General features: G+C 53.8%; 1 protein-coding gene across 2 annotated transcripts; it reads left to right on the top strand.

Annotated features, from left to right (window-relative positions):
- The first annotated feature begins 2,468 nt into the window (after positions 1-2,468).
- LOC122114234 (interferon-induced GTP-binding protein Mx2-like) lies at positions 2,469-25,370 on the top strand. Of its 2 annotated transcripts, none has more exons than XM_042687259.1 (14): positions 2,469-2,551; positions 4,872-5,066; positions 8,369-8,561; positions 9,800-9,937; positions 12,055-12,209; positions 12,482-12,620; positions 13,271-13,469; positions 15,425-15,503; positions 16,000-16,122; positions 16,768-16,909; positions 18,434-18,592; positions 20,884-20,960; positions 22,097-22,333; positions 24,775-25,370. In XM_042687259.1, the coding sequence occupies exons 2-14, from the start codon at positions 4,944-4,946 to the stop codon at positions 25,003-25,005; spliced, it is 1,995 nt and encodes a 664-aa protein (XP_042543193.1). In that variant the 5' UTR covers positions 2,469-2,551; positions 4,872-4,943; the 3' UTR covers positions 25,006-25,370. The 2 variants fall into 2 exon arrangements, with proteins under 2 accessions (XP_042543193.1, XP_042543192.1); XM_042687258.1 differs by lacking the exon at positions 2,469-2,551 and adding an exon at positions 8,749-8,942 and having other exon boundaries at positions 4,979-5,066.
- Positions 25,371-26,961: the final 1,591 nt, after the last annotated feature.

Genomic DNA, 26,961 nt, shown 5'->3' with positions numbered 1-26,961 from the left:
CTCTGGGCTTGGGCGCTGTGCCTGCGCTCTTCAGCTCAAGGCAAGCGTTCTACCACATGAGCCAGAGCACCACTTCTGACCCTTTAAAATCTTAAGAGACTAGGCACACTCCCTAGAAAACAAATCTTTAGGAAATTTTGAAACCAAATAGCAGTTTTCCTTAATGCAAGAACTGCAAACACCACAACTGTACCAAGAATCCAAACTTTGCATCTTTCTGCCTTTTAAAACATACCCAATTGGAAAATAGCATTGAAACCAAATTATATCACACAAATAAGCTTTTAGCAATGCCGATCACATGTTCATCTCACCCACTTTACCATCATGGCCTGAGCGATTCACAGGGAAGGTCATTAGCTCCCAGTGGCCAGGGCTGGCCCTCGATTTCAGCAGGAGGAGGCGGTGCTGAAGAGTGCAAGCTAGGGAAGGAGAAACCTCATGTGGGACCTTTGTAGCTGTGTCCAGCTGGGGCCCCTTCTCCCCGCACCTTAGACTTCTGTGCAGAGCAGGTGTGAAGTGTGTTGTTATTATCGTTAAGTAACGTCCAAGGAGGTTGCCATCAACATGTCAGTGTATAAGCTCAGCGCATCTGATTGATGTCACCCTCTCATCGTTCTCCCCCATCCCTCCCAACCCCACCTCTCTGATCAGTTTTTCATTTCATAGGAGGCCAATTTCTGGCCTGGCAGGAGGCTTGTGTTGGCCAGTGTCAAGGATGGGGGTGGCATGTGAACAAGAACTAGAACATGGCTGGCCATGCGTGCTTGTACTCAGAGCACTGGGGTTGGGGTGCACATCAGAAGTAATGTCTGCCACAGGAGTCCCAGGGGGACTGGGCAGGCATGACCAGCGCCAGGTCTAAATTTGTGGAAGACCCTGCACAGACCTCCACCATGAGGAGCAGCGGTTTGTTCAAACCCCTCCCGGCCCCACACCCGCCTTTATGTCCTTCCCTACAAAGCCTTGCCCACGGCTGGCCCTCCACTGACTTTTCATTTAGGCTATGGTTCTTTCTGAGATTCGTGCTCTTCACTCAGAGCAAGGCATGTCCTCTGTGCCCTGAAAGCCAGCCCCTGGCTCTCCTGGCCCTGCAAGTAGCAGCACCTGTCCAGCACACAGCTGCAGTCCTGCAGTGACCACCCTGTGTCCAGTGTCACGCTGGCCCTAAGAAGGGACAGCAAGTGGCGGTGAAGTAGGTTATGCCTTGAAGCCTGAAACCTGACAGAAATAAAGGCAATTTGCCCCCAAGGACAAAGGTCCCTGACCCCAAAACTGTCCTTTGCATAGTGTGTTTTGAAAATAAAAAGCAACTAAATTATTTGCTCAGTAGGTTCTGGGGGAAAAAAGCAAAAAGCAAAATGTTGCCTCCACCCAGGATTCCAGGACATAAGTCTAGGTTTCCTGATAATGCTCATATTCCTTTCTTGTTTTCAGTCCTGTGAATGCTTCGTAAACAAAACACAAAAATATTGCACATTGTTTGTCCAAAAGCATGCCGCTTTTGCCTTTAAATGAGGACCTCTGGGTGTCTCGGGCTGCACGATTAGGGATGTCTATACCCCTGCACTTGCTGGGTTCTGCAATCAAGACCCCTGCAATTTGGCTAATCATTGTGCCATCCTTAGTGTTCTTGCTGATTGGGATACAACAGTGGTGGTTCACGGGAGAATCCCAGGACTCCTGGACTTGTCCTTCAGGCCTCCTTGCTTGGGGAGTCTGGCCCAGAAAAGGACCCCACACAGCAAAGGAACTGCAGTGTGCCTGGGGACCTCCACCCCCCCTCTTCTACACTCACACCTCTGCACCCACACCTGTCAACCCCACTGGGTAGGCCCGGACCCCAGGACTGGAGCTAGGCAGGGTGTGATAGGAGGACCCCTAATTTCGGCACTCTTGATGAGCTGTGTTTATGGCAAAAACCAGGACTGGAGGTGTGGTTCAGGTGGCAGACGGCCAGGCTGTGAGCAGAAACAAGCCAGACCCTGAGTTCAGGTAACTTGTAATGAGAGAGACAGAGACAGGGAGAAAGAGACAGGGAGGAGAGAGAGAGGGAGAGAGAGGGAGGGGGACGGAGAGGAGGCACAGGATTCCCTAGACCTCATCAGTTTCAGTTTTGTTTCTTGGCCTGCTGCTCCTGGGCAGTTGAGTTTTGGTTTCCCAGACTTTCATTTCTCCCTCAGTGGAGCTGGAGGGGGAGGAGGAGGGGCGGAGGCGGGGCCGGGGCGGGGCCTGGCAGGGAGCAGGAGCAGTCTGTTGCCTTGAAGAGCCGGGGGCGTGGCCGGGGCGGGGCCTGGTGGAGAGAGGAGCAGAGAAGCTGTTGCCTTCAAGAGCCGGGGGCGGGGCCGGGGCGGGGCCTGGTGGAGAGCAGGGGCAAAGATGTGGCCTTCAAGAGCCGGGGGCGGGGCCGGGGCGGGGCCTGGTGGAGAGCAGGCGCAGAGCTGTGGCCTTCAAGAGCCGGGGGCGGGGCCGGGGCGGGGCCCAGCGGGCCAGTTGAAAAGCCCTGCCCGCCTGGCTCCCCTCAGAGTGCTGCCCCTCAGCTGTCAGACAGGTGAGTGGGGCCCCTTGGCGCCAGGCACTGCGGGGCTTCTAGGCCTGGGAAGGGCGATGCGGGTGCTAAGGCTGGCGAGCCTGGGTGCGCTCAGACCCGAGACGCGCTGCAGGCCGGCCTGAGGGCGAAGGGGCGGTGCGGTAGCAGCTCTCCGTGGGAAGCTGCCCTCGAGGCTGGGGTGGAGCCGCCCGCCCGGACCGGCCTCTCTGGGTCCCTCCCCGCCCGCGCGCGGCGCCTGCCTGGCCGGTCCCGGAGCCTTCGGAGAGGGGTCCGAGGGGCTTCGGGACGGCTGGGGGCCCGGCCGGGGAGGAAGCAGGGCGGAGGCACGGAAATGCCTCCTGCTGCTGCCCTCCCCGAGGGAGAGGCTTCTCTGAGGTGCTAGCGGGGCCGCAGCTTTCCCTCCATGCTAGGACCCGGATGGTGTGGGGGGTGAGGGGAGGGGGTCGCTGCCCTCAGTCCATGTAGGACCCGGATGGTGTGGGGGGTGAGGGGGAGGGGGTCGCTGCCCTCAGTCCACGCTAGGACACAGGGAGGATGTGGGGTGTGGCATGGAGGGAGTCAGGGCCTTCCTGCAGTATGTCAGGAGCTCAGAGGGTGATGAGACCTGCTGCCTCCTCTCCTATGCGATTCTCCAAGTTGGTCAAATTGTGACTCACGGTTGGGGGATCAGGATCACAGGATGCTAACTCCCATTGTTAGCCCATAAGTTTCCCAGAACAACTCAGGGAGTTACCACTTCTTTGCTTTGCAGTTCTGCTGCTGGCCTGCACCACTCTGACTGCAGCACCTCTTCCCTCCTGGGAAGCCTCCCTCTGGAGCCTCAATCAGATGGGGGAGGCAGTGTTGGGGGGGTGAGCTGCAGGATGTTCTTCTGCTCCTAAACACTGAAATGGCAGGAGGTTGAGGTCAGCACAGAGCAGGAGAAAAGGGCAGGCGAGTCCTCCAGTGTGTTTTGCCCTTAGACTGTCCCCTTTATGGAAAGTTCCAGGCCCTTGGTGGGGCGGAACAGGAAGTGGGGTGGGACAATACATGTCCCACCTGCTCCTGTTCTGGTCATGGCTGAGCAAGCATCCTCACTGTGTAAAGCACCCCAGGGGCTTCCTGAGGCTGCCCACCCCACCAAGGGGACCAGTGTCCAGCACGGGCAGAGGGTGGGTACATGTTCCCTACAATCCTCATCTTGCCAGCTCCCAGTGCCTGGCTCTGCAGTGGAGAGGCGCCTCCTCCCACCACCCACCCACCCACCCACCCACCCACAAGCACTGCAGGAGCCTGAGTAGAACCCAGACCTGCCCTTGGTGGACTGCAAAGTGCTAAGGGCAGTGGGCTCTTCCCTCTTGCTAACCATGACCATGAGATGCGGCATAGCCGCTGGAGTGCATGCTAGGCTCTGGACTGTGGGGTCTTCAGAGGAGAGGAAAGAGCACTAGGAAGGAGAAGGCTGGGAAGGGGTCTGCCTCTTCTCAGGCTTCTCATTGAATCGGAGAGGGGAATCATTGCAGGAGTGATCTGAGCTAATGGCTAGGAGGTGATGGTCATAAGAGTCCAATGGTGGCCTTGTTCATGCAGTTCCCTGAGCAGAGCAGCTGGACTGCAGTGACTGGAGGGGCAGGCCTCCCTGTTGCCGAGACTCGCTGGGCACAGAGGTGACTCCAGAAAGATGTGACCTGAGTTCCTGACAGACAAAAGTCAGGAATTATCCTCCAGGGACTCTCACTTGATGAGACAAAGCACAAGGTGGACTCCCATACTCTAGTTTTAACTGGCCAAGTGGAACCATAATCCTGGGTGCAAGCCTTTGAAATGGGTCACTTTAGGCAAGGTGCTGTGTATGGTGGGACTGTCATCCTTGCTACTCAGGGGGCTGGGACCTGAGGGTTGTATTTCAAAACCAGTCAAGAAGGGATATCCAAGGGACACATATCTCAAATGATCTAGTAAAAAGCTGAAAGTGGAGCTATGGCTGAAGTGGGAATAGCAACAAGGCCCTGTATTCAAGCCCAGGACCAGCTGTGTGTATACACGCCCACACATACACATATATATACACGCATGTGTGCGTGTTCCACACACACACACACACACACACAGACACAAAAGGTTATCTCTTATAGTACCCAACCACCTCCTTGCAAAGGAAAGGGACCCATTCTCTGTTTCTTAACAGAATAATGATGCAAGGACAATGGTCTGGAAGTCAGTAACCTGAGGGCAGGCCAGAGGAAGGCAGAAGGGAGCTCACAGGAGAAGGCTTGTGAATGGTCATGAGTGGAGGGCGGAGTGCTCCTGAATATTCATCACCAGAATGCTGTTTTCTCAGGAGCATCACAGCCAGCCTTGAGGCTTGCAGACTTGGTGATCTTCTACTCTTAAACCACACCCCACGTGCAATATGAGCATCAGGCAGAAGATGAGTCCTTCTCCAAAAAAAACCAAAACCAAGAAATCAGCCACAATATCTACTCATCAGTTACTAAATGGAGATGCTGACACATCAGAGGAACATGAGAACACGGTATGTAGCTGTGTGACAGTGTCTCCACAGGGAACGGAGCTATGTGGTTCTGAGGGCTGTGGCCTAAGAGGGTAGCAGAAGAGGGAGAGAGACTCAGCTTTCAACACTGTACACAGACATGCACTGCTTGTTGCTGTTCACACCGCGAGACCCGGGAACTTGGTGTCTGATAGGCAGAGAGGGACCATACCATGTGGGTATAGACAAAGTTTATGAAAACATCAGACAATTATCTAGGGGCAGAGAAGGTAAGGCGGTGGTCAGGGGACAGCCACAGGACAGAAAGTTGACCATCTTGGGGACTGTGGAGAATTAGCAACCTTTAAAGATTGCTTCAAGGTAACCAAAGAGAAAGCCAGATGCAGGTGGGGCTCCATTAAAAGACACAGGAGTCTTGAGGCTTAGTTCTACACAATTAACTAGGAGGAGCATGAATGGCACTTCCCAAAAACCCCATCCCCCAGTCTGGCACCAGGTGCAGGACCTTGGCACCAGGTGCAGGACCTTTACCCTACATGGAGGAAGGGGCGTCCCCCTCGATCCCCCCAGAGGAATGCATGCTAGCACACACCCTCAGGGCACACAGGAACTCAGATGGGGCCTTGCCAGCCGATGGCCTCCTTGTCCTCCAGGGGCATGACACAGACCTGGATCTGCCCCCCCTTCCCTGGGCTTGGTGAGGAACAACCAAATGACTTTGTGCCATAGCCGAAGGGGCCATCGTGGTCTGGGAAACCAGCAGCCACTGCTGGCGTCTTGCAGGAGCTAGCTGGGCCCTGAAGCCACCGAGCACTGTGCTGTCCCGTGTCCATCCATGGCTCAGTCTCCTGCTACAGACCCTATGAGTCCTCCCTGTCAGAGCAGCCTCGCGGTCCTGTTTGGTGGAAAGCAAACATGGGCTGTGGGATCAACCCACCTTCACTGGGTTCCCACACCGACCTTATCCACTGTCAGTCTTGGGAAATTCTTCCTTCCTTGATCCATGGTTTTTCAGCTCTGAGGTGGAACATTTTTCAGGAGCGCTGCCCAAGTTTTCATGCAAAATGGACTGCAGTATTGAAGGTGACAGTATGAGCAGGGGAGCCTGTCTCTCCCTCTAGTCCCTGGTTACCTTTTACTGGTGATCCCTTCCTACTCCTCTCGCCTGGCTTGTACCTTCAGATGTGGGACAGGAATAACTCACACCCACTGTGTTAGTCAGCTGTGCAGCACTGTAACAAACTCCTCAGATGACCAGCTTGTAAAGAGAGAAGGTTCATTTGGAAAGCAATCTGAACAGTTTCAGGCCATTCCCAGTTGCTCTGCCTTCACAGTGCAGCAAGGTGGGACCATGTGGCTGAGACATAAAAGGGGACAGTGGTCCAAATATGCACCTGCGGGGGTGCCCATGACCAGAGAGCTCCCAGTGGGCCTTGCCTCTTCACGTCCCAGCGCCTCCCAAGATCGGCTATGGGAGACTACACTTGCATCACTCTGCCCTTGGGGACATTGGAAGTCTTATTGCAGCATGCCCATTTGTGGGAGTTGCTGGTCTTGCCCAGCCTGGGTGACAGGCACTGCTCATCCAACAGCTGCACTGCTGGGTAACAGCAGAACTGAGGTTCTGAAAGCAGTGCCAGGCCTGCAGTGTCAGCACAGGCTGGAAGCCCCTGGAGGCCAGGGCCCACAGCTGGCGCTGGGGCTGCAGCAGACTCTGATCTTAAGGGCAGAAAATGTGTTCCCAAAGACTGTGGTGGAGTCAAGGGGGTAGCAGAAGAGGGAGAGAGACTCAGCTTTCAACATAGTACACAGACATGCACTGATTGACAGCAAAGAGCCAGCAGTCTGCGAGAGAGATGGGATAAGTTGCCGAGGACAAGGGACTGTCAGTCCATCCTGCATTCAGGTTCTATGTAGAACGGGGCTCAGCTTCAAGGGCCAGGGCTTCTGCAGAGGCTGAGCTACAGATCTGCTGGCCTGCCTTGGCAGGAATCTGTGGTGTTCACACACACCTGCTCCTCCATCCTGCCTTCTCTGTGCCCTGCCTTTGCACCCTGCAGCACTCAGACAGTGTGTGTTGATGGTCTAATCTTGGTTGTCACAATTCAGGGTGTATGGTGCAGAGCAGTCAGAAGGGTGGCTACACCTGCTAAGAAGCCCGGGACTGCCCTAGTAAGCAATTGTTGGGCCTCATGGAAGCTACTGGCTTGATGTATGTGTTGCCCGCATTTGTCCCTTTCACTTCTTTTCATTTCTTGATAAGAATTTGAAGTTGGAATTTCAAAACTAAGCATTTCAATTTCTTCATCTTGAAGAAGTGGTCAACTGGTTAACAGCTAAGAAACTTCTGTAACTCATATCTACAGATTGTGTGTGTGTGTGTGGGGGGGGGGGGGGTTCTGGGGCTTGAACTCAGAATGAGCACTGTCCCTTAGCTTCTTTTGGTCAAGGCTATTATTCTACCACTTAAGCCACAGCTCTACTACCTGCTTTTTCTGTGATGAATTGGAATCTTATCAACTTTTCTGCCCAGGTAAGCTTTGAACCACGATACATAGATCTTAGCCTCCTGAGGAGGTAGGATTACAAATGTGAACCACCAATGCTTGGATTTTCTTATAGTTTTGGGGTTTTACATTTAAATCTGTCTTATTGTGCTAAAACTCCAGGTTGACTTTTTTCAGTCCCCCAGTGATCTAAAAATGTGAGGAAACAGCAGCGCAGAGGGCTTGGGTTCAAAGGTCAACATGAATAATAAATAAACAAATGTATCCCTGTTCTTTACAGTCCCACAGTCCCCTGCCCTGAAGCTTGCTTTGGTCCCTGTACACATCATTTTGTAGCTGACTTCAGACTCTTGTTTCAATCACTTGTTGTAAGCACATTGTACCTTCCTGTAGCTTCTTCTTCTTTTTTTTTCAATTAAGAGGTAGGTTTATTCAGTAGACCTGCTGGGTCCAGGGAAGCTTGGCACTCCATGTGGCTGGGAAAGGCCTGGGAATGAGAGAGCTGGGAAAGAGAGGAAAGAGAGAGGAAAGAGCTAGAAAAGAGCAGAGAGAGCAGAGAGAGAACAGAGAGAGCTAGAAAAGAGCAGCGAGAGAGTTGCTGTCGCTTCTTGTCTGTGTCCTGTGCTTCAAGTTTGCCTCCTGGGCCCTTGGCTGTAGACTGTCGGTGAAGATTGAGTTCCTTGTGTGGCTCTTGGTCTGGGTTTTCCAGGCACTCCCACCCACAAGAGAAGCAGGGGCTTCTCTTGTCCTGCACCCTGGGCATTGGGGTAGGGCACAGGTGCAGCCACAGCTGGTTCTCCATGTTTGCCCCTCCAGGTGGTGGACAACAGCCTCTGTAGGCAGTATGAAGAGAAGGTGCGGCCATGCATAGACCTCATCGACTCCCTGCGGGCCCTGGGCGTGGAGAAGGACCTGGCCCTGCCCGCCATTGCCGTCATCGGGGACCAGAGCTCGGGCAAGAGCTCTGTGCTGGAGGCCCTGTCGGGAGTGGCCCTGCCCAGGGGCAGTGGTGAGATCCTGCAGCCTTGTTCTTCTGCTAGGGCTTCCCAGGGCAGGTGTGTCCCACAGCAGAAGCAGGTTCTGCCACAGGCCTGGAGACTGCAGTGCAAGATCAAGGCCTGTGTCCCCTGAGGTTGTTCCCCTGGGCTGTCAGAGGCTGGCTCGGGCCCCGCTCTCGGGGGCTCTCCTCTGTGCAGGATCCCAGGACTGACACAGCTGCGCCTCCTCTCATACAGACTGCTCGTAGGGGCTACAGTGACCCTGTCCGACCTCTCAGGACCTCCTTCAGCTTCAGTAGCTCCTTTTTGTCCCTTGGTACCTGTATTGCAGCTTGCACCGAGGCCTTGCACTCTTGCTCGAGTCCTGCTCAAGACTGACCCCTACCACTCAAGTAATACCTCCACTTCTGGCTTTTTAGTGGGTCATTCATTGGTGATAAGAGTCTCTTGCCAGCGTGGGCTTTAGACTGCAATCCTTGGGTATCAGCAAGGTCTGATTTGCTAGGATTACAGAAGAGAGCCCTGGTCCCTGGCTTGGTGGCTTCTTTAGAGCACCAGTGTTCCATCACGGTTGGGAGTGGGGGCAGGCTGCAGTATATGGGGTTGTGAACGCCAGGCCATCCAGACAACGTCTTATCACAGAGTCTCGTGTGGGTGAATGGAAGCTGCAGATTGGTGGAGGTCTGATTAGGGGATCGAGTTCTCAACCCAGAACTATGTGTGTATAGGTGGGTGTCTTTCCTGAGCCCCTTTCCAGAGGTGCCAGCCACGTAGGGAGATAGATTGGTGCTGTGCTTAGTGGTGCAGCCCAGGAGGACAGTGCAGGATGGGAGTCCTAGATTCCTTCCTGTGAGCACTCAGCCCTGAGATGGTTTGGGAACAGAGCAGTTTCAGTGCGTGGGCAGGATGTGGAAGGAGTTCACAGCGGGTTTTTGTCACACGGTGGTTAGGGGCACTGGTGGGATAGCTTGTGTAGGTGGACAGAGAGGGGAAGGGTTCAGTGTGGCTTACACCTGAGCTCACGGTAGATCGCAGGGAAGGTGCTCTGACATGGCAAATGAGCCACAGTGCCCTGGGTGACTGTCCTCCCAAATGCACGAGGCTGAAGTGACCCGGACAGGAGGCCTCCGGCCATCAGAAGGGGAGGCCAGCAAGGCTCCACTTTCAGCAGAGGTTTCAGCCATTGCGTCAAAGCCTCCTAGGGCCTCTGGGAGTGGCACCCAGGACTGACATGCGGCTGGTCTCCTAGGCATCGTGACCAGGTGCCCTCTGGTGCTGCGGCTGAAGAAGCTGGGGCAGGAGGAGGCGTGGAGGGCCAAGATCAGCTACCAGGACAAGGAAGTGGAGATCACAGATGCTTCCTGTGTGGAAAAAGAAATCGACAAAGGTGAGGCATCCTGGTTGCCTGGTCCCACATTAGCCCCATGTGGCTGTCCACGTGGCCTCTGTTGGAGTTTTTCCCTGCACTAGGCTTCCTGTCCCTTCACCCTTCATAGACCAGTGTCTTCAGGACCAACCCCAGATGAATGCTTTGCTCCTTCCTGTTGCAGCTGCTTTCTGAGAATAGCATGGGCTTAAGGGTAAAGATGGCAGCTCCCCTCCTTCTAGGGCCTGTCAGCTCCCCACAGTTGAAGCAAATAGGACACTAGGGAGGAGCGACTGCCTTCGCTTGCAGCCTTGTCCCAGCCTGGGTGGTGACACCATCACTGAGCCCCATTGGACCCTGTGACCCTGTCTGACCAGGAAGTGTGGTCGTGTGCATGGTGCAGCTCAGCCTGCGACCCTGTCTGAACAGGAAGTGTGGTCGTGTGCACGGTGCAGGTCAGCCTCGTGACTGGTGCGTCTCAGCCAATGAAATCACAGAGATCAGTCTGAAACCTGTGCAGGTGGGGGCGACCCGCTGCTGTGTGTCTTCCACCATGAGGAGAAGACCTCTTCCTCCTCCACAGTCCTCCCCTCTCCCAACACCACATGCTTAAGTTTCAGTCCTTTGCAGAAGGGGCCAATGGTGTGCCCTGATTCCAGAATCAGGAAAAGAAGGCTTGCCTTTGTCAAGTGGGAGCACAAATTAGCTAGGTCTGCTCTCTTACAGGAAGTTAAACCCTGTCACTTAGCATTACTAGACTGGAAACTGAAAAGCATGGTGTGTGTCATCCTTCACGGCTGAAGAATCAGCTGGTGTGTGTACCTGATGGCAGTACTAGCTCTGGCTGGTGTGGCTTTTGGAAGCCTAGCAAGGCCTTCTTCAACTCTCTGGGCACTCAGAGGCTTGAGCTGGCCTTCTCTGTCCTGGGTGGACAGACTGGTTGGGAACTATCCATGATGACAGCAGGGGTGGGTCTAGGTACCATTTGAGGCCTAGCCCCCTGAGAAACACCTTCAGTCTTGGTTGCTTTGGGTCACACGTGCATCCCGGAGTTGAGATGCTGGCTCTGTGTTGAAGGAGAAGTGTCAGATGAATGTGGAGAGGAATGTGCAGGCATGAAGGGAACCCACTCCGTCTCAACTCTGTAGTCTTTCCTACCACGGAAGGTTTGGAGCTGCAGGCCACAGGACTGGGCTCCTAGATCCAGAAACAAGTCCCCTGTGCCTTCTCTGTGGTCTCTGTCCACAGTCCCCACACATGTCAGGAAGAACACATTCTGGCCTGATGGCCAGTGGAACCTACCTGTCTCTGCCTGTTCAGCTACTTACTGGCACTGTGCGTGACTTTTGCACGTGTGCCATTGAGCAGACCTTAATGTCACAACCGCACATCAGAACATGGTGTTGGGGAACTCTAGGTGATGCTCCACATGTCCTTTTGTGTATTGGCACCCTGAGGGCCAGAGCAGAACAAGCATTCCAAGAAGGCGTTGCAGGTGATGTTGAGAATAGAAAAAAAAAATGGTGTCCACAGCTGGGCGCTGGTGGCTCACACCTGTAATCTGACTACTCAGGAGACTGAGATCTGAGAATCCCACTTCCAAGCCAGCCCAGGCAGGAACGTCTCTGAATCTATCTCCAATATCTACAAGGAAGTGGCGCTGTAGTGCAATTGGTAGCACACTCGCCTTGAGCTGAAGAGCTCAGAGACAGTGCCTAGTCCAGAGTTCAAGCCCTACAACAGGCAAAAAAGAAAAAAAAAAGAAAATTGTGTCCACTTGGTATGAAAGGAAAGGTCTCTAAGGCCCTCATTATGAGGGAAAGGAAGGAAATGACATCTAACAGAACACAAGTGTCCCGTTCCTGCCTAGAGAGTTGATTCCCCTTGTATGTGACCACTTCTGGCAAAGGGGTTCCCGCTTGTCTTTGTTCTCCTCTACCTTGCGTGGGGTGTCTGTGTGTGGAAGGCCTCCCAGGTGTCTGCAGATCACTCTGGCCATGGCAGGAGACTGTGAGGGTTCTTTGGGTCTCACCTCCTCCCGTTGACTCTGCTCCTAACGTGCTGGTGTGCAGGACTGGTGGAGTCCGACAGGTATACCCGCTCTCTGACCTCCATGGCTTTCCTCTTCCTCCTACCAGCCCAGATGCTCATTGCGGGGCAAGGGCTGGGCATCAGCGCTGAGCTCATCAGTCTGGAGGTCAGCTCCCCACACGTCCCCGACCTGACTCTGATCGACCTTCCCGGCATCACCAGGGTGGCCGTGGGCAATCAGCCTGCTGACATCGGTTACCAGGTGAGACTCTGTTGTTAAGAAGGGGATGGCCCACTGCCTTAGAGCACCGGTCCTCAGGGCTGCATCTGAACAGATCTCTGGAGGTACCAGTGCGGCCAGTGTGCCCAGTTGTCATTATCACTGCCTATGGTTTGATAGAGAAGGTGAGGTCAAGGAGCAATTCATGGCCACTTCACGAGGAAACCTCTCCTTCCCCGGTAATAGGAAGGGTGGGCACTGTCTTATCTCTCCCGGGGCCATTCCCAGGTGTCATAGCATGTCATTGCTTGCAGATCAAGAGACTCATCCTGAAATACATCCAGAAGCAGGAGACCATCAACTTGGTGGTGGTCCCCTGCAACGTGGACATCGCCACCACGGAGGCGCTGAGCATGGCCCAGGAAGTGGACCCAGATGGAGACAGAACCATAGGTGTGAAAAAGGAGCGGCTAGCCGTGACATGTGGGGTCCAGAGGGACGGGATCCAGTGGGACCGGGTCCTGGGAGTCCTGTTGAACCGAGCTCAGCACCCCTGGAGGGCAGGGCATCAGGTGGCAGTAGGAGCAGGTTTGGTGGCCACTGAGGTAGAGGAAGTGAACTGAGAGGGACTCTGGTTGGATGGACTCAAGTGGCCCTGTACGCTTGCCTTCCTGTTAGAAAGGCCCAGGATGCTCACAGAAAGCAACTCCTGTCCTCTGAAGCAACTGAGTTGGACGTAGTGCCAGAGTGCTGGAAGGAGGAAGGGATATGTGGAGGGAGGTCTCTGGCCTGGTGAAAGGGCTCAGGAAGGCCGGGCTGTGTGTAGAGTCTCAGGTCTCCACCCTAGATGGGGGTGGCTTTGTCATGTGTTTCTTGGGGGCCCTGGCTGCTCTCCACCCTCCACCTGGGGTCTGGGCCCTGCATGTAGGGATTTCTCCAGGGATGGGAGGAAGTTCTGCCAAGCTGGTGCCAGGATTCAGTGAGCCGTGATGTAGGGTACGGTGCTGCTTGGGTCCTTCTTGCCACAGATAGAGGTGCTCAGTTGTCAGGTAGCCCCCACCGTGATACTCTGCGCAGCTCTGACTGCAGGCTCTGGCCCACAGGCATCCTGACCAAGCCTGACTTGGTAGACAAAGGGACGGAAGACAAGGTGGTGGATGTGGTGCACAACCTCGTGTACAGACTGAAGAAGGGCTACATGATTGTCAAGTGCCGGGGTCAGCAGGACATCCAGCAGCGGCTGAGCCTGTCCGAGGCCCTGCAGAAGGAGCGAGCCTTCTTTGAGGACCACCCCCAATTCAGGTGCCCCCACCCCAAGGGTGCCAGTCTCTCCTTGAGAAATCACAGACAAAGCAGCTTTTAGGAGTGTGCTTGAGTGTGAGGACTTGTGTGAGGGGCTGTGTGTGTGTGTGTGTGTGTGTGTGAGTGTGAGTGAGTGCAGTTGTCTGGGTGTATTTATGTGTGTGAGGTATGTATGTGGAGGTGAGGGTGTATGTATATGTGTCAGGGTGTGTCTGAGGGTTTATGTGTGTTTGTGAGGGTGAGGGTAAGTGTGTGTGTGATGGTGAGTGTATAAAAGTTTTGACCTTCTGTGAACTGTGAGGGGGTAAAGGTATGGTTTTGATCTTGTGGATCACTTTTGAATTTGCCTGCAAGAAGAAACAATTTGTATTGTTGACAAAGACAGAAATAATAATGGAGGGAGCGAAGGAGAGACTTGCTGCAGCTCTTAACTAGCCAAGCTGATTGCAAAGAAATAGAAGAGAATGGAGGAAAGGCCAAAAGCCCAGAAACACTCCCCGGTACCATCCCACTGTGTGATCAGCACAGCATAGCTCTGTGTTTTGACAAAACATCGCTGCTGGGCAGTGTCCACAAGAAATTATTTGCTGAAGGAACCAATGCCAAAAGCAAATATCAAGTCCAGGTTAAAGCTGCATACCAGTAATAGTCAAGCATTTTGTAAGAACGCATGGATGACAATTTGCAATTTCAGAAAAGATCTGACTTTTCCAACCTTCATTCTACAAGGTGAAGTTTTTTGAAAGCAGATCATTAATTCAACTTAAAGAGAGTGGGGGCCAGGTGCTGATGGTGTATTCCTGTCATCTTAGCTGCTCTGGAGGATGAGATCTGAGCATCATGGTCCAAACAAGTCTGGGCAGAAAAGTCTGTAAGACGTGTCTATAATTAACTGCCGGAGTTTGCCGGCAACGAAAGGGAATCCTGAATTAGGGGGCGAGGATGTGGAAAATTAAAGACATAAAACAAAGGATGGGGTCGGAGGTCTGCAGCTCAAGACTACACCACATTTATTTTTAACTTTCCCTATTATATACTATTAGAAGTCAAGAGGTAACATAAGGTTACAATAGTGCAGAAAAACAAAGAAAATTTTAATAAAAAAAAGTGCAGTAAAAACAAGACAAGGTCAACTGGTAGAAAGTAAAACAAACTGCAGACATAGCAAAGCAATCCCGGGCACCTGGTGTTTTTCATGAAAGCCAGTTCCTTGTACGTGCCTTCAAGTGAGTACAGGGGTCAAGATGACCTTAGAGCTTTACTGTTGGCTCCCAACAATTAACCACCAAAAAGATGGAAGGGGAGTTGTTACTCCAGTGGTAGATGACTAGTCTTGAACAAAAAAGCTCCAGGGACAGTGCCTAGGCCCTGAAGTCAAGCCCCAGAAACTACACATGTGTGTGTGCGCGTGTGTATGTGTGCGCGCACACACACACACACACACACACACACACGCACACACACACAAAGTGGGGGAGAGAAAGAGAGTAGGGCACAGTGGTATGTATCTATAATCCAGCCCAGTACTCAGGGGCTGAGGCAAGATGACTTTGAGTTAGAAACTAGACATTGCTACACAATGAATCCATGGATGGATGAGGGGATGAATGAACAAACCAGTTAATGATGGGTATGTGAATGAATGAAAACATGGGTGGATGAATGGGTGGCTAGATGAGTGAGTGAATGCATGATGGAGAGATGACGCACAGGTGCATCACAAGGATCTGAGGACTATAACCGGATGCCTGGACACAGTTATACTCTGAGCTGGAAGGGATCCTTCCCGGTGCTGCAGCAATATAAGCTGCTCACCTGTGGCTACAATTGTGTACAGGCCAAGGTGGAACATCTGTTGGGTAGCAGTCCTAAGGCATTCCACTCAACCGGAAGTAACTGGATGGGCCTTGTCAGGGTACCTGAGCCAATAGGCCCCTCTCTTGTGTTCTCTCCAGGGTTCTGCTGGAGGATGGGAAGGCCACGGTGCCCTGCCTGGCAGAAAGGCTGACCTCTGAGCTCATCACTCACATCTGTGTAAGTGTGGGTGGGCCGTGTGTTCTCTGAAAGCAGAGTTGAGGGCTGCACCGTTGTGGGACACACATGCTGACAGTGAGGCGTGTGCAGGATCAGGCCGTGTGGGGCATGTGTGGATTGCAGCAGGGGGCATCAGGAGCCCTGCGGCTAGGGTTCAGTGGCCATCACCCACAAGAATTGGAAGCGCTCTGGCTGGAAGCCTGTCACTCCTGGATGTTGGGCTGGTGTTCTGAGTTCTCCAGCATTCCTGTCCACCTCATGGTGGCAGAGCCTCCAGCCCCACCCCTCAGCCCCCCACTGGGGAGCAGAGAGCATCTGGTGAGGATCTGACCCCTTTGCTCAGTGCCAGAATTCAAAGTCTTCCCATGAGCCAGGAAATCCCCTGCGGGACGTCGGGCTGTCAGCTGTGGCCCAGCTGCTCAGCAGAGTGAGTTCAGAGCCTCCTTTTCACTGCTAGTGCACTCTCAAGTTTTGCACTTTTTGCTATTTTTTTCAGAAATCTCTGCCAACATTGGAAAACCAAATAAAGGAGAGTCATGAAAGAATAACAGAGGAATTACAAAAGTATGGCATGGACATACCAGATGATGATAATGAAAAAACGTTCTATCTAATAGAAGTGAGTATTACCTCATGTGATAGTGGCTATCACATCTTCCCTGTGGGAGGGGCCGCACATCCTCCCTGTGGGATGCCCTATCACCTTGCTTGTGGACGGGCTCCATGCTCCATGTGGGAGGGGCTGTATCAACTGCCATGTGGGAGGGGCCACATCATCCTCCATTTGGGAAGATGCAAGTAGGATGACTTCGATCATCCTCCAGGGGAGGAGCCACACATCCTGCATGTAGCAGTTCTATCATCCTGTGTGGGGATGACCATCAGATCTGTCCATGTGGGAGAATCAAATCACTGTCCACACTAGGATCCTTGCCTAGTGACTTTCTGTCTTCACTCTCCCAAATGCTGATCCAAGCACATTCTGCCCACTTAGTGCTAAAGAGGGGGTCAGCTATGGCCGGGGAGTGGTGGGCACATGCAGCAGATGGACTCCACAGGGAGTTCAGTTCTGCTCAGCTCATGGACTCTGCCATAGGACACAGGAAGCAGGCAGAGGAAGGTGGGGTATCCTGTTGCCAGACCTGCTTCTCTCCCATCATTCCACGGTAGCCCATAAGAGAACAGCAACTCACTCTCCCTCGGTGAACCTTGAACCCTGAGTTTGAAGTATCTCCACTTCTACTGTGGCTTTTCTTCTGCACAGAAAATCAATGCATTTAACCAGGACATCACTGCTTTGATGCAAGGAGAGGAAAATGTGAAGGATAATGAGACGCGGCTATTTACCCAACTCCGAAAACAGTTCCATGCCTGGAGTGCTAAGATCAAAACTACTTTCAAAAATGGTGAGTGTCTTTGAGGTTGACACAGGTGGGAGAGGAGGCAGAGAACGTGGCCCTCACACATGGCCAGTCCAAATGTGAGGTGGATTGAACCTGGTTTGGAAAACCACTTGGCACTCCCTCAAAAAAGCAAATGCATGCATGGCCCAGCAATTTTCAGGGAAGCACATACTGGGAGGAATTCAGGCCACAATCATTTTCAGCAGCTCTGGGAGGTGGATGGGTCCTGTGGATGCTTGGCCTGATTGGAATGAGAGACACCAGGAGAGGGGTAGAGCAGTCCTCTGGGTGTATTGGAGGGCAACCCCACATGGTGGGGAGACCCACCATCTCATAGAAAGGCAAGAAGGGGGGAAGGGGAGCATCAGCAGTGCAGGTGTTCCCGTCTGCTTCCTGCCAGCATGATGTGAACTGCTCTGACTGCCACACCTGCCCGCTGCCATCTTGATCCCCCACCAGCTGGTCTTCCTCATGGTGGCTCCTCTCAGGTTTTTGGTCACAGTGGTGAAGTGTCCAACTAGCTCAGGGACTTGGAGAAGAGAATGTGTTTTCCTCTGGAGGCTGAGATGGACGGTCAGGCTGTCAGCAGGGCCGGGTCCAGTTGCCTGCTTGCACATGGCCCCTCTCGCTGCTCCCTCACCTGCTCCTTGCGTCTGTCCTGGGTCCTGGTCTCTATCTGTTAAGACAGCGGACTAGGTCACAGCCCACTGCACCACCCCATTTCAACTCAGTAACTGCTTCAAAGACACCATCCACAAACACATTCCATGGATCCTGGGGAGTCCGCATCCAGCCTGAAGAGAGTTTTGAAAAGATGACACTAAAAACAAGCACAAAGGGCCCAATGTCACGGGGCCCATCGAATGTGCAGGAAAGGAGGCAATCTGTGCAGACAGAAATGAGAGGAGCAGCTGCTGGGCCAGAGAGGCAGGAATGAGAGGGAGTGCTGGGCACAGCCACGTGCACAGCCCCGCAGCCCTGGGGTGTGCTGAGTGTCCCTGGACTGTCCACGGGTGTGTGAATCCATCTCAAGAAGAGCAATTCCTTTGGGAAAACAATGCCACCCACAAAGGAGGCAGCAGGCAGGCAGCCCCAGCTCCCCAGTGCAGGCCAGGCCCCATCTGACTCTCCAGACTCCACATTGTCTCACACAAAGCTGGTTCTGCTGTGTGAAAAGGAACTGGGCATTTGATCTAGTTAGCAATGGTGCTGTTTCACTCAGAGACCACCAAAATGCCTGCTGGTTCTTGCCTAGGTCACTAACTGTTTTTCCCAGCTCAGGCAGTGCCACCTGCACCTCGGGGTCTTTTTTGCTGCCAGGGATGGGAGGTTGTGGGGAGAGCATATTGCACAGGGATGCCTTTGCTCCTGTCGAGTGAGACAGGTTTCGTGCAACTCCATACCCACACGTGTTTCTGGAGTGGGTGTTTCTCTTTTCATTTTTCTCTTCTCCCATCAGAGAGAATACAGTGAGACTGTCCAGAAATTGTTAGTTAAATAATTTAAAGCTATTCTTTCCTGGTGTAGGTTTTGTCACTTTGCATGATGATATCTGGAAATTTGAAAGGCAGTACCGAGGCAGAGAGCTGCCTGGATTTGTCAATTATAAGATGTTCGAGTCAATCTTAAAACAGCAGATAAAAGCCCTGGAGGAGCCAGCTGTGGACATGCTGCACAGCGTCACTGGTGAGTGCCTGCTCCTCCTCCTGACATTTTACTGCTGGGGCAGGAAAGTTCGAGCCAAAGTCAGAGCCAAATTGCAGTGTATACTCCAGCTTACTCTCTGTAAAACCACCCGTCTCCAACTCTCTAGCCATCCACTTGGTGCTCAACGGTGTAGCTGTATTCTGACACTGCTTGTCTGAAAAGAATCCCCACCACTTGGTCCAGACTGCCTCCTCAAGCCCCAGGCCATGTCCTCCTGGCAGGCCACCCCTGCATCTGACCCCTAAATCTCCTTCCCAGGTGTGTCCATCACACAACCTAGAGCTGACTAGACTGTCATTCCCTTGTGAGTTCTGGGAGACGGTAAAGGGGCTGGGGCCTTGCATCGCTAGGGAGAGGTGGCATTGGAGACTCCGGCCCAGAGCCAGTCTGAACCTGGGCCTGTAGCAGGTCCCTGGAGGCTGCTTGCAGAGCCAGACTGCCAGGTCCATCCTGTCCTCATGTCTCCTGTCCTCACGGGAGGCCAGGATGGCAGGGGTGAAAGTCCTGAGCTCACACCCCTGTCTTGGCCCTTGTGACCTCCCATCTGAAGCTACCCTGGAGCCACCAGAGCGCCCTCAGCAGAACAGGAGATGTTCCTGGCGTGTGTGGATTCTGAGACTCCTGGCATGTGCTCCTTCTGGGACACTGGATGATTCTGTCTCCTTTCTGCCCCTCCCATTCCCCCTCCTCCTTCATGCTTCTGCTTGGGCTCAACACGCCCCATGTTGCCATCTCTGAGAAGCAAGGTCAAGAACCAGACACCTGTGTACACTACCAGCTTCATCCCTGTCGTGAGGGTGATTGTGGGGAAGGGGGTCCACATCCCCTGGCCTGGCACAGAAGGAGCCCAGGTGGCATCCTGAGAGGAGACCCACTTCCCGCCCCCCATGAAACATTGCCTCCTGTGCAGGGAGTCCACACTGTCTGCACGTTGCCCTCTGCTTTCTAACCTCCTTCTCCAGACTGGAGACTTTCCATTTCAGCCATAAATAATCATTTTTCATTGGTAAGGGAAGCTGAGGAACTGAGTTCCCTCAATAAATTTCACCTTTGCCTTGTGGCTGAATATTGTACACTTATCTTCAATTGTACTTTGATGAACTCTGCTCCTCTTGTTCAAGGGAAGGTTGTTACTGTTAGCCAAATGAGCTTCCTTCCCTTAGCTTAGCACGCTCCTTCCCCTCTCCACAGCTTAGCATGCTCTCTTCCTAGGCAACAGTGGGCCTCTATATCAAAGGCAGTAAATAATCAGCCTCCAGCCCCCTTCACCTCGGGATGGCACTTCTCTGGAGCAGCTACCCCCATAGACAGCAACAAGAGCCCCTGAGAGTGACCTCAGCTCTGGGCAGCTGGAGGACCCTTATCTACTATTTTGACAGCAGCCATCAATCCTAGTCTGCCATGATGAAGCCCTTGGCCCACATGTCTACACCGGGATCTCCGCCCCATAGCCCCTTCCAGCCCCTCGTAAACCTCCTAGGTTATATAGGTCACCCCAGACAATAGCCGGCACTGCTTCTCACTTCTACTGGAATCTTGCCAGTCCCTTTCCCAGTAGTAAACCTTTCTTGTTCTCTGTACCTGGATGTCTTGGTGGTTCTGGCAAAATCCAAATAATCTAACAGTCACACTTAGAGCCTGGTAATCCCAGAACAAAGGTGGTAAAATTTAGCCAGGCACCAGTTGCATGCACCTGTAATACCAGCTGCTAAGAAGCCTGAGATCTGAGGATCATGATTCAAAGGCAGCTTGGGATGGAAAGTCCATGAGATTCTTATATTCAGTTAACTAGCAAAAAGCCACAAGTAGAGCTGTGCTTCAAATGATAGAGTGCTAGCCTTGAGCACAAAACCTAAAGCAAAGTGCCTGGGCCTTGAGTTCAAACCTAAGAATCAGCATTCACCCACCTCAGCCCCCCAAAAATATCAGTATATAAACTCCAGCTTCAGCTTCCCAGAATGTGTTCTTGGACTTCTTGTCAAATAGTGTTGGCTTAGATTCTGGTGATAACTAAAGATGACTTGACTGGTAGGTTACAAATTATTTCTGACAAGGAGAAATTTTCATTTTCATAACTATATTGTGAGGTAGATGTGAGACAGGAGACAGTGCTGTTTTCAGGTTGGTTCAGCAAACGTGGGGAGGAAGAGCACAAGGAAGGAGGAGCCTGACAGAGTCTTTGTTTCTTAGCATCTTATCCCTAGGAGTTTTGTGATCTATGAAGAGGCCATCTGGTCTTAACCCTGTTGAACGTTTTTCTCTTACATCAGATTTGGTCCGACTGGCCTTCACAAAGGTTTCTGAACAAACTTTTGACAAGTTTTTCAACCTCCACCGAACTACCAAGGTAAATCCAATTTTTTTTAACTGAGAGTAAATAAGTCTGACTATAGAGACTTCTTCAATTTTATTTTCCTTTTTTTTGGTAATGAGATTTGAATTCAGGGCACTAGGTGGGTGCTCCACTGCTGAGCCAAGCCTCCGGCCTAGATTTCTTGGACGGCAACCATCTGGAGGTTCTTGTGGGTATTTAGAGAAAGAAATATTGAAGCTCACTAGAGAATCTTACTGATGCAGCTGCCGGAACGTTGTGGTCAACACAGTGAGAGAGACCAGAGAGACAGAGACAGGGAAATGGAGAGAAAATACAGAGACCATGTTTGCCCTCACCAGGAGAGTGAGGACACGGGGAGAAAATGGCCCCGACACTCAGGGAGGAACAGTGTCACAAGGTCATCTGTGTTGTGTGGAGAGAGAGCCAGGGGAGGAGGCCCCCTTCCCACCTCCCAGCCGGGGACAGGCCCTGGGCCCCCAGCACAGGTGGGGCAATGGTTCTGCCACACTGCAGCCAGGGGTCACGAGTGGGCTGTTTCCCAGCAGGTGTCCTTGAAGTGAATCTAGTGAGATGTGGTGGAGGAGGAGCACGGTTGCAGGACAAGGTGGCCTAGCATGGCCTGTGGTCAGGCCAGGGTGAGGGTTGAGCTCCCTGACTCTCCAAAGCCCAGAGCAGAGTGGGAACTGGGCATACCAGCCTGCACTGAGTCCCTTCTCCTCCATGTGTGCACAGATAGCCATGTCAGCCTGCATGGGTTCCTTCTCCCTGTGCACAGGTAGCCATGTCAGCCTCCGCTGAGTCCCTTCTCCTCCATGTGCACAGGTAGCCATGTCAGCCTGCATGGGTTCCTTCTCCCTGTGCACACATGGACACACCAGCCTGCACTGGGTCCCTTCTCGTCCCTCTCCCTGAGCATGCTCAGTGGACCTCATTCCTCTGCTCAGACATCAAAGCTCAGAGTTGCCTGGAGTTCTGGTCCCCGGCTGGAGAGGGTCCCCAGTGGGAGAAACCCAGCAAGTAGCGTTTCCTAAGGAAATGGTGGGCTTCCTTCTCAGGGATGACCCTGTGGGCTTGCTGGGGACCTGGGTTCTCTGTCCTGGAGTTTGCGTCCCATGGGCCATTCACTCATGGTTCTCTTATTCCCACAGAACAAAATTGAAGACATTAGATCAGAGCAAGAAAAAGCTGCTGAGGAGGCCATTCGACTCCACTTCCGGATGGAGCAGATTGTCTACTGCCAGGAGAAGGTGTACAGAACTGCGCTGACAAAGGTCAGAGAGGAGGAGGAGAAAGAGAAGGAGAAACAAAAGAAATCACAGTACTTTAACCAGCTGTCAGAAGAAACCATGACAGAAATATTGCAGCACCTGAGGGCCTACCATCAGGTGCGTATGCAAATGCAGCAGACCCAGGGCCTGGTCCTTTCCTAAGCCTTTGTGTTTAGCGTTGTCCAGTCTGTAGTATGGCCATAAGCCAGTTCTGTCCCCCAGTGTTGAAGTGGCTCCAGGGGCAGCTGTGGCTTAGAGCCAGTGGCTTTGCCTGGCTGTGTGACAATAGCTGAGTGACGGACCAGTGACTTCTTTGTGAAATGTAGTCTTGCTGTGAGAGGAGCATGGGCGAGTGTGGGTACCAGGTGCTGCTCAGGTGCTGCCCAGGTGAGACTCAGGTGGGATCCAGCTGGATAGGTGTTGCTCATGTCTACTCACCTGAGCACACCAGCATGGCCAGGGTGGGACACGGGACATGGGAGCGAGTGGACAGGAGCCCCTGGCGATCTTCCGGCTTGGCTGCTGGGAGCTGGGCTGTCCATCTGGGCCTTGCACACACGCCCCTGGTCTCTCATGGCAGATCTGGGCCGCACCTTGCTAATGGCACCCAGGGTTGGCCTGGTCTTCCAGGGGTGGATAGTGAGGCCTTAAATGGAGGATCCAGCTCTGGTGACTATGATGAGGCCAGGGGAGGGAGGTCAGAGCCCCAGGGCCCCACACAGGGACCGCCTCCATTTTAGAGAAGACAAGGCCCACACAGCTATGAAACCCACAAGGAGCATGGCTGACCATGGACAGGAATGTCCACTAACCCCATCTGAGCTACATGGCGCATCTTAGAACAGCCTTCCCCGGGTCTTTCATCTGGTCCCATGCCACTCCACAGGGACCCGAGCCCCCATGAGCCTCCACGTTGCTATACTCATGTGCAGGTGAGAGTCTGCATGTTGCTGTGCCTGGTCCCTGCTCTTTTCCTTGGAGCCGCTTGGGCTCAGGTGGTTGTGACAATAGAGCACTTTGTGGTCCTCTGTAAGGGTTATTTTGGCTTCCAGTCATCAGCTTCCATGGCCTATTGTGGGGTAGCCTCTAAGCAGAACTGGCATGACAGGAGACCCTGGCTGTCTAGGCCAACAGGACCTCTGGGAGACAGCTGTACTGAAGTGCGTGGCTTCTGGGGACACAAGTGGTCGCCTCCACTCAGAACACTGGGCCACCTCTGATGTCAGGCAGTGCCCAGTCCCCTGGGTCATCCTCCACACTAGCCTTTAGCCTTCCTTGGCATCTCTGGGCCTTTGACATCTTCCTGGGACTTTTCCCGGGACTTGTGGGGTGACAGTGACGTCACTTGCAGTCCCACCCTGCAAACTCTGCACAAGCCGAGCTCCTTGCAGGCAAGGTGAGAGGCCCAAGGCCTTTGTGAAGGGAGACAAGGCCGTGCAGCGTGTGCTCTGCCCGCAGCTGTGTCTGGGGTGGTTCTAGAGCAGGCTGACAGGCTCTGGATCATGGGCTTGACTTGCTTGTCATTTCTGTTTGGACTTGAGGAATTTTTATTTTTCATCATCTATTGCCAAGACTGATGGTCAGCAGTGTGTACGTGATCTATCAATTCAGTTTTTTACTCTACCAGGCCCAGGGGGTGGCAGATGGCTCCATCCAGAAGAACCTGTTTTCCCCACAGAGGCTCGGGGTCACCCCAGCCTCCCTCTGCACTTTACACACGGTGCTGCTCTGAGGAGCCTCTCCTCCTCAGGTCAGCGCGATCACATGACAGTGACCTGCGTGGCCCCCGCTGCTCTGCTCCTGTCTTCTTTCCGCAGTGTGCCACAATGTGGGGACACTAAGAATCTTTCTGTTGCTCTACAGCCTTCACTACCACGCAACTCCAGACCTTTTGATCTTCCCTGGTTCTGCAGCCTCCTAAACCACCATTGTCCTCTGTTTATAAATCTGAGAATGCAGGGGTCTCCTGTGGATGGAGTCACACAGTACTCGTCCTGTTGTCTCTGAGTACAATGGCCTCTGTTTCTGGTTCTCATCTCTGCGTGAGTTCTTCCAGTGTCTGTGTCTTAGGGCACATTGGATCGGTGAAGTCCCCAGGGACCATGTGTCCCAGAGAAGGAGAATGGGTCACAGAGCGGTAGCAGGACTTGTGGCGTGTCCCTGCAGCTCACCTTGTAGAGATCATTCTAGAGGGGCTAACAGCAGCCTGGGAGGGAGACGCGACAGTGAAAATCACCTTCCACACATGGAACTCAGCCCCACCTATGGCTCTGCTGCAAGGAGCGGGAGGCTGATGGAGAAAGAAGGTGGAAGATCTCCAAGCAGGGAGTGGTTTGGGAATGCCATGAGGGGCGGAGTGCATCTGCTGCCCATTTTAGAGCACCTCCTCTTCCAGCAGCGAAGTTGGGGACCAGAGGCCAGCTCACTCCCTAACTCCAACACAGAGGACGCTGCTGCCAGCCAACACCACACCACACATTGCTCCATGACCATCTGCCCCTGCCCCCGCTGGCGAGCTCATTCCCCGCCTTGAACTTTGCTCTCCCCCTTCCGTCCAGGAGGTCCACAGCCGCATGTCCAGCCACATCCCGCTGATCATCCAGTACTTCGTCCTGCAGACGTTCGGTCAGCAGCTGCAGAAGGCCATGCTGCTGCTCCTGCAGGACAAGGAGGCCTGCGGCTGGCTTCTGATGGAGAGAAGTGACACCAGCGAGAAGAGGAAGTTCCTGAAGGAACGGCTGGCAAGGCTGGCACAGGCTCGCTGCCGGCTGTCCAAATTCCCTGGTTAAGTGGGCACTGTCCATCCCCGGGGGTCTTCAGCAGGACTCCAGGGGGAGGAGACTGCCTGACTCTCCTGATGGCAGTGCCATGATAATCAGTAGTGAGATGCAGGGCCGGAAGGCACCATGGAGCCCTGGAGCAGGACGGCCTCCAGCAGGGGGCGCCACTCTGTAGGGCTGGCCTGGGGGAGGCTGAGCCATCCTGATGGACACAGGCCTCACCCTGTCACCCTCATCCCCTTGTTCTCTTGTGCTACACTTTGTCATGTGACCACACCCCACTGCCCCTGTGACTTCTTATTTAGTAGCAGTTGGCCTCCATGGTTGCCTATGGGGCTTGTGTCATCTGGTCCTAATAAAACCACATTTCTACACTTCTCTGACTCTCTTTGTATTGGGATTGGGTAGGAAGTTGCCCTAGAGGAAAGGCCAGGTGGGCACTGAGGCCACCTTTCTGGGGCTGAGTCCAGAAAGAGGACAGAAGGATAGGAGTGGTGTGGTAAAGCACGGGGAAGCGGCCCCCACTGGGGAAGGCAAGGCGGGCGGCACCATCTCCTCCTCCATGCTGGCGGCCCCTGACCTGGCTCACACCGGGTCCTGGCCTGCCGATGAGGAGGAGCCATCCAGAGCAGAGGTGGTGGGAGAGGTCTTCACGCCAAGCTCAGCACCTGAGTGACAAGCCATGGATACGCATCAGGGGCCAGACGGCACCAGCAGAAACATGGTGGAGTCCCATGGCTCTCCTTCATGGGGCCTGCAGGTAGAGACCAGGGGTCCCTTCTCACCTCAGCCCCAATCCACCCTAGGGCAGGGCCTTCTTCTCCTGAGGCCACGCCTCCTGGAGGGCAGATCATGGGGTGGGGCTCAGGATGGATGGGCATGTCCTGGATATGAGAAACTCCTGAGCTCACAAGAACATTCCAGAGACAGGAGTTGAGGACCAGGCACGGAGGAGGGACCTGCCCTAGGGAGACGGGTTGGACAGAACAATCCTTTCTGCAGAGATGCCAGGAATGTGGCGATCAGGCCTTGCCCTGCCCTCCCAGGCCGTGCTGGCTTCCGGCCACGCTGGACAAGGTCCCAATGGGGGCGGGGCTGGCCTGACCACTGAGGCTGTCCCCTCCCCTGCACACCTCACCCCACGTCTCTTCTGACCTGTGGACCTGGATGATCCTTAATCCTCAGGACACTTCCAGAGAGAGAGGATGGCAGGAGGACAGCGTGCTGTGCACACGTCCAGGTCCACCGCTGCCCCTGGGGCCTCGTGTGTGAGCCAGGGACCAGCCACACCTGCTCTGCACTCCGACCTGGAGCTCCCAGAGGCTCCCAGTGCAGTTGAGCCACAGGGAAGACTAGATCTGAAATAAAGGATTCTGGGAAAGCCTGGCTATAGGCTGTCTGGTGGCCCTGCCCCCAGGTCCTGTCCATTCTCTTGTGGCTCACTCAGTCCAGCCACTGGCCAGGCGCTGCCAACAGATGGGGTCAGTGAGAGGAGGTCCGATCTCCTGGGCTCATTCTTTTTCATGTGTGCCAGACATCCCCAGCTGCCCTCCTAGTGTTGGGGCTTCTCATATCCATGTAAAGTGGCCTCGGTGCCCCTCCTTCTGCTCCTAGCCCCTGGCTGACCATCTGGGGTAGTAAGGCCAGGTGGGCATGGACCAACTGGGCTGTACTGATGGTGCAAACCTAGAGGCGGGCCTACAGGGGAGCCCAGTGTGCCCTTGGCACTGATGAGGGCCAGTTAGAGTGGAGGGCACTCTGGGGGTGTTGGATGCACCAGAGGAACAGGGTGGCAGGGACACAGAACGTGGCCACCGACGTATGAGCAGGCCCTCTCCAGGAGCAGCCTGCCCCACAGAGGGTGGCAGCCTCTGCTACCACAGAGCAACCACAGGGTGCTAGAGGTCTTCAGAGACCCGTGCGCAGGAAGGTGCTGGAAAGACCGCTCACAGACGGGGTTCACCA

Source organism: Dipodomys spectabilis, unplaced genomic scaffold, assembly GCF_019054845.1.
Source record: "Dipodomys spectabilis isolate Male_0828 unplaced genomic scaffold, ASM1905484v1 ptg000107l, whole genome shotgun sequence".
NCBI lineage: Eukaryota > Metazoa > Chordata > Mammalia > Rodentia > Heteromyidae > Dipodomys > Dipodomys spectabilis.
This window is presented reverse-complemented; position numbering and strand designations above follow the sequence as displayed.

What these genes read in the sequence shown, in the direction of transcription:
- LOC122114234 (XM_042687258.1), top strand. Translation starts at nt 8,416, where the DNA reads ATGCATAGACCTCATCGACTCCCTGCGGGCCCTGGGCGTGGAGAAGGA. An exon ending in AGATGGAGACAGAACCATAG is followed by an intron (nt 12,621 to 13,270) that starts GTGTGAAAAAGG and finishes TCTGGCCCACAG; the next exon opens with GCATCCTGACCAAGCCTGAC. An exon ending in CATGCTGCACAGCGTCACTG is followed by an intron (nt 18,593 to 20,883) that starts GTGAGTGCCTGC and finishes CTCTTACATCAG; the next exon opens with ATTTGGTCCGACTGGCCTTC.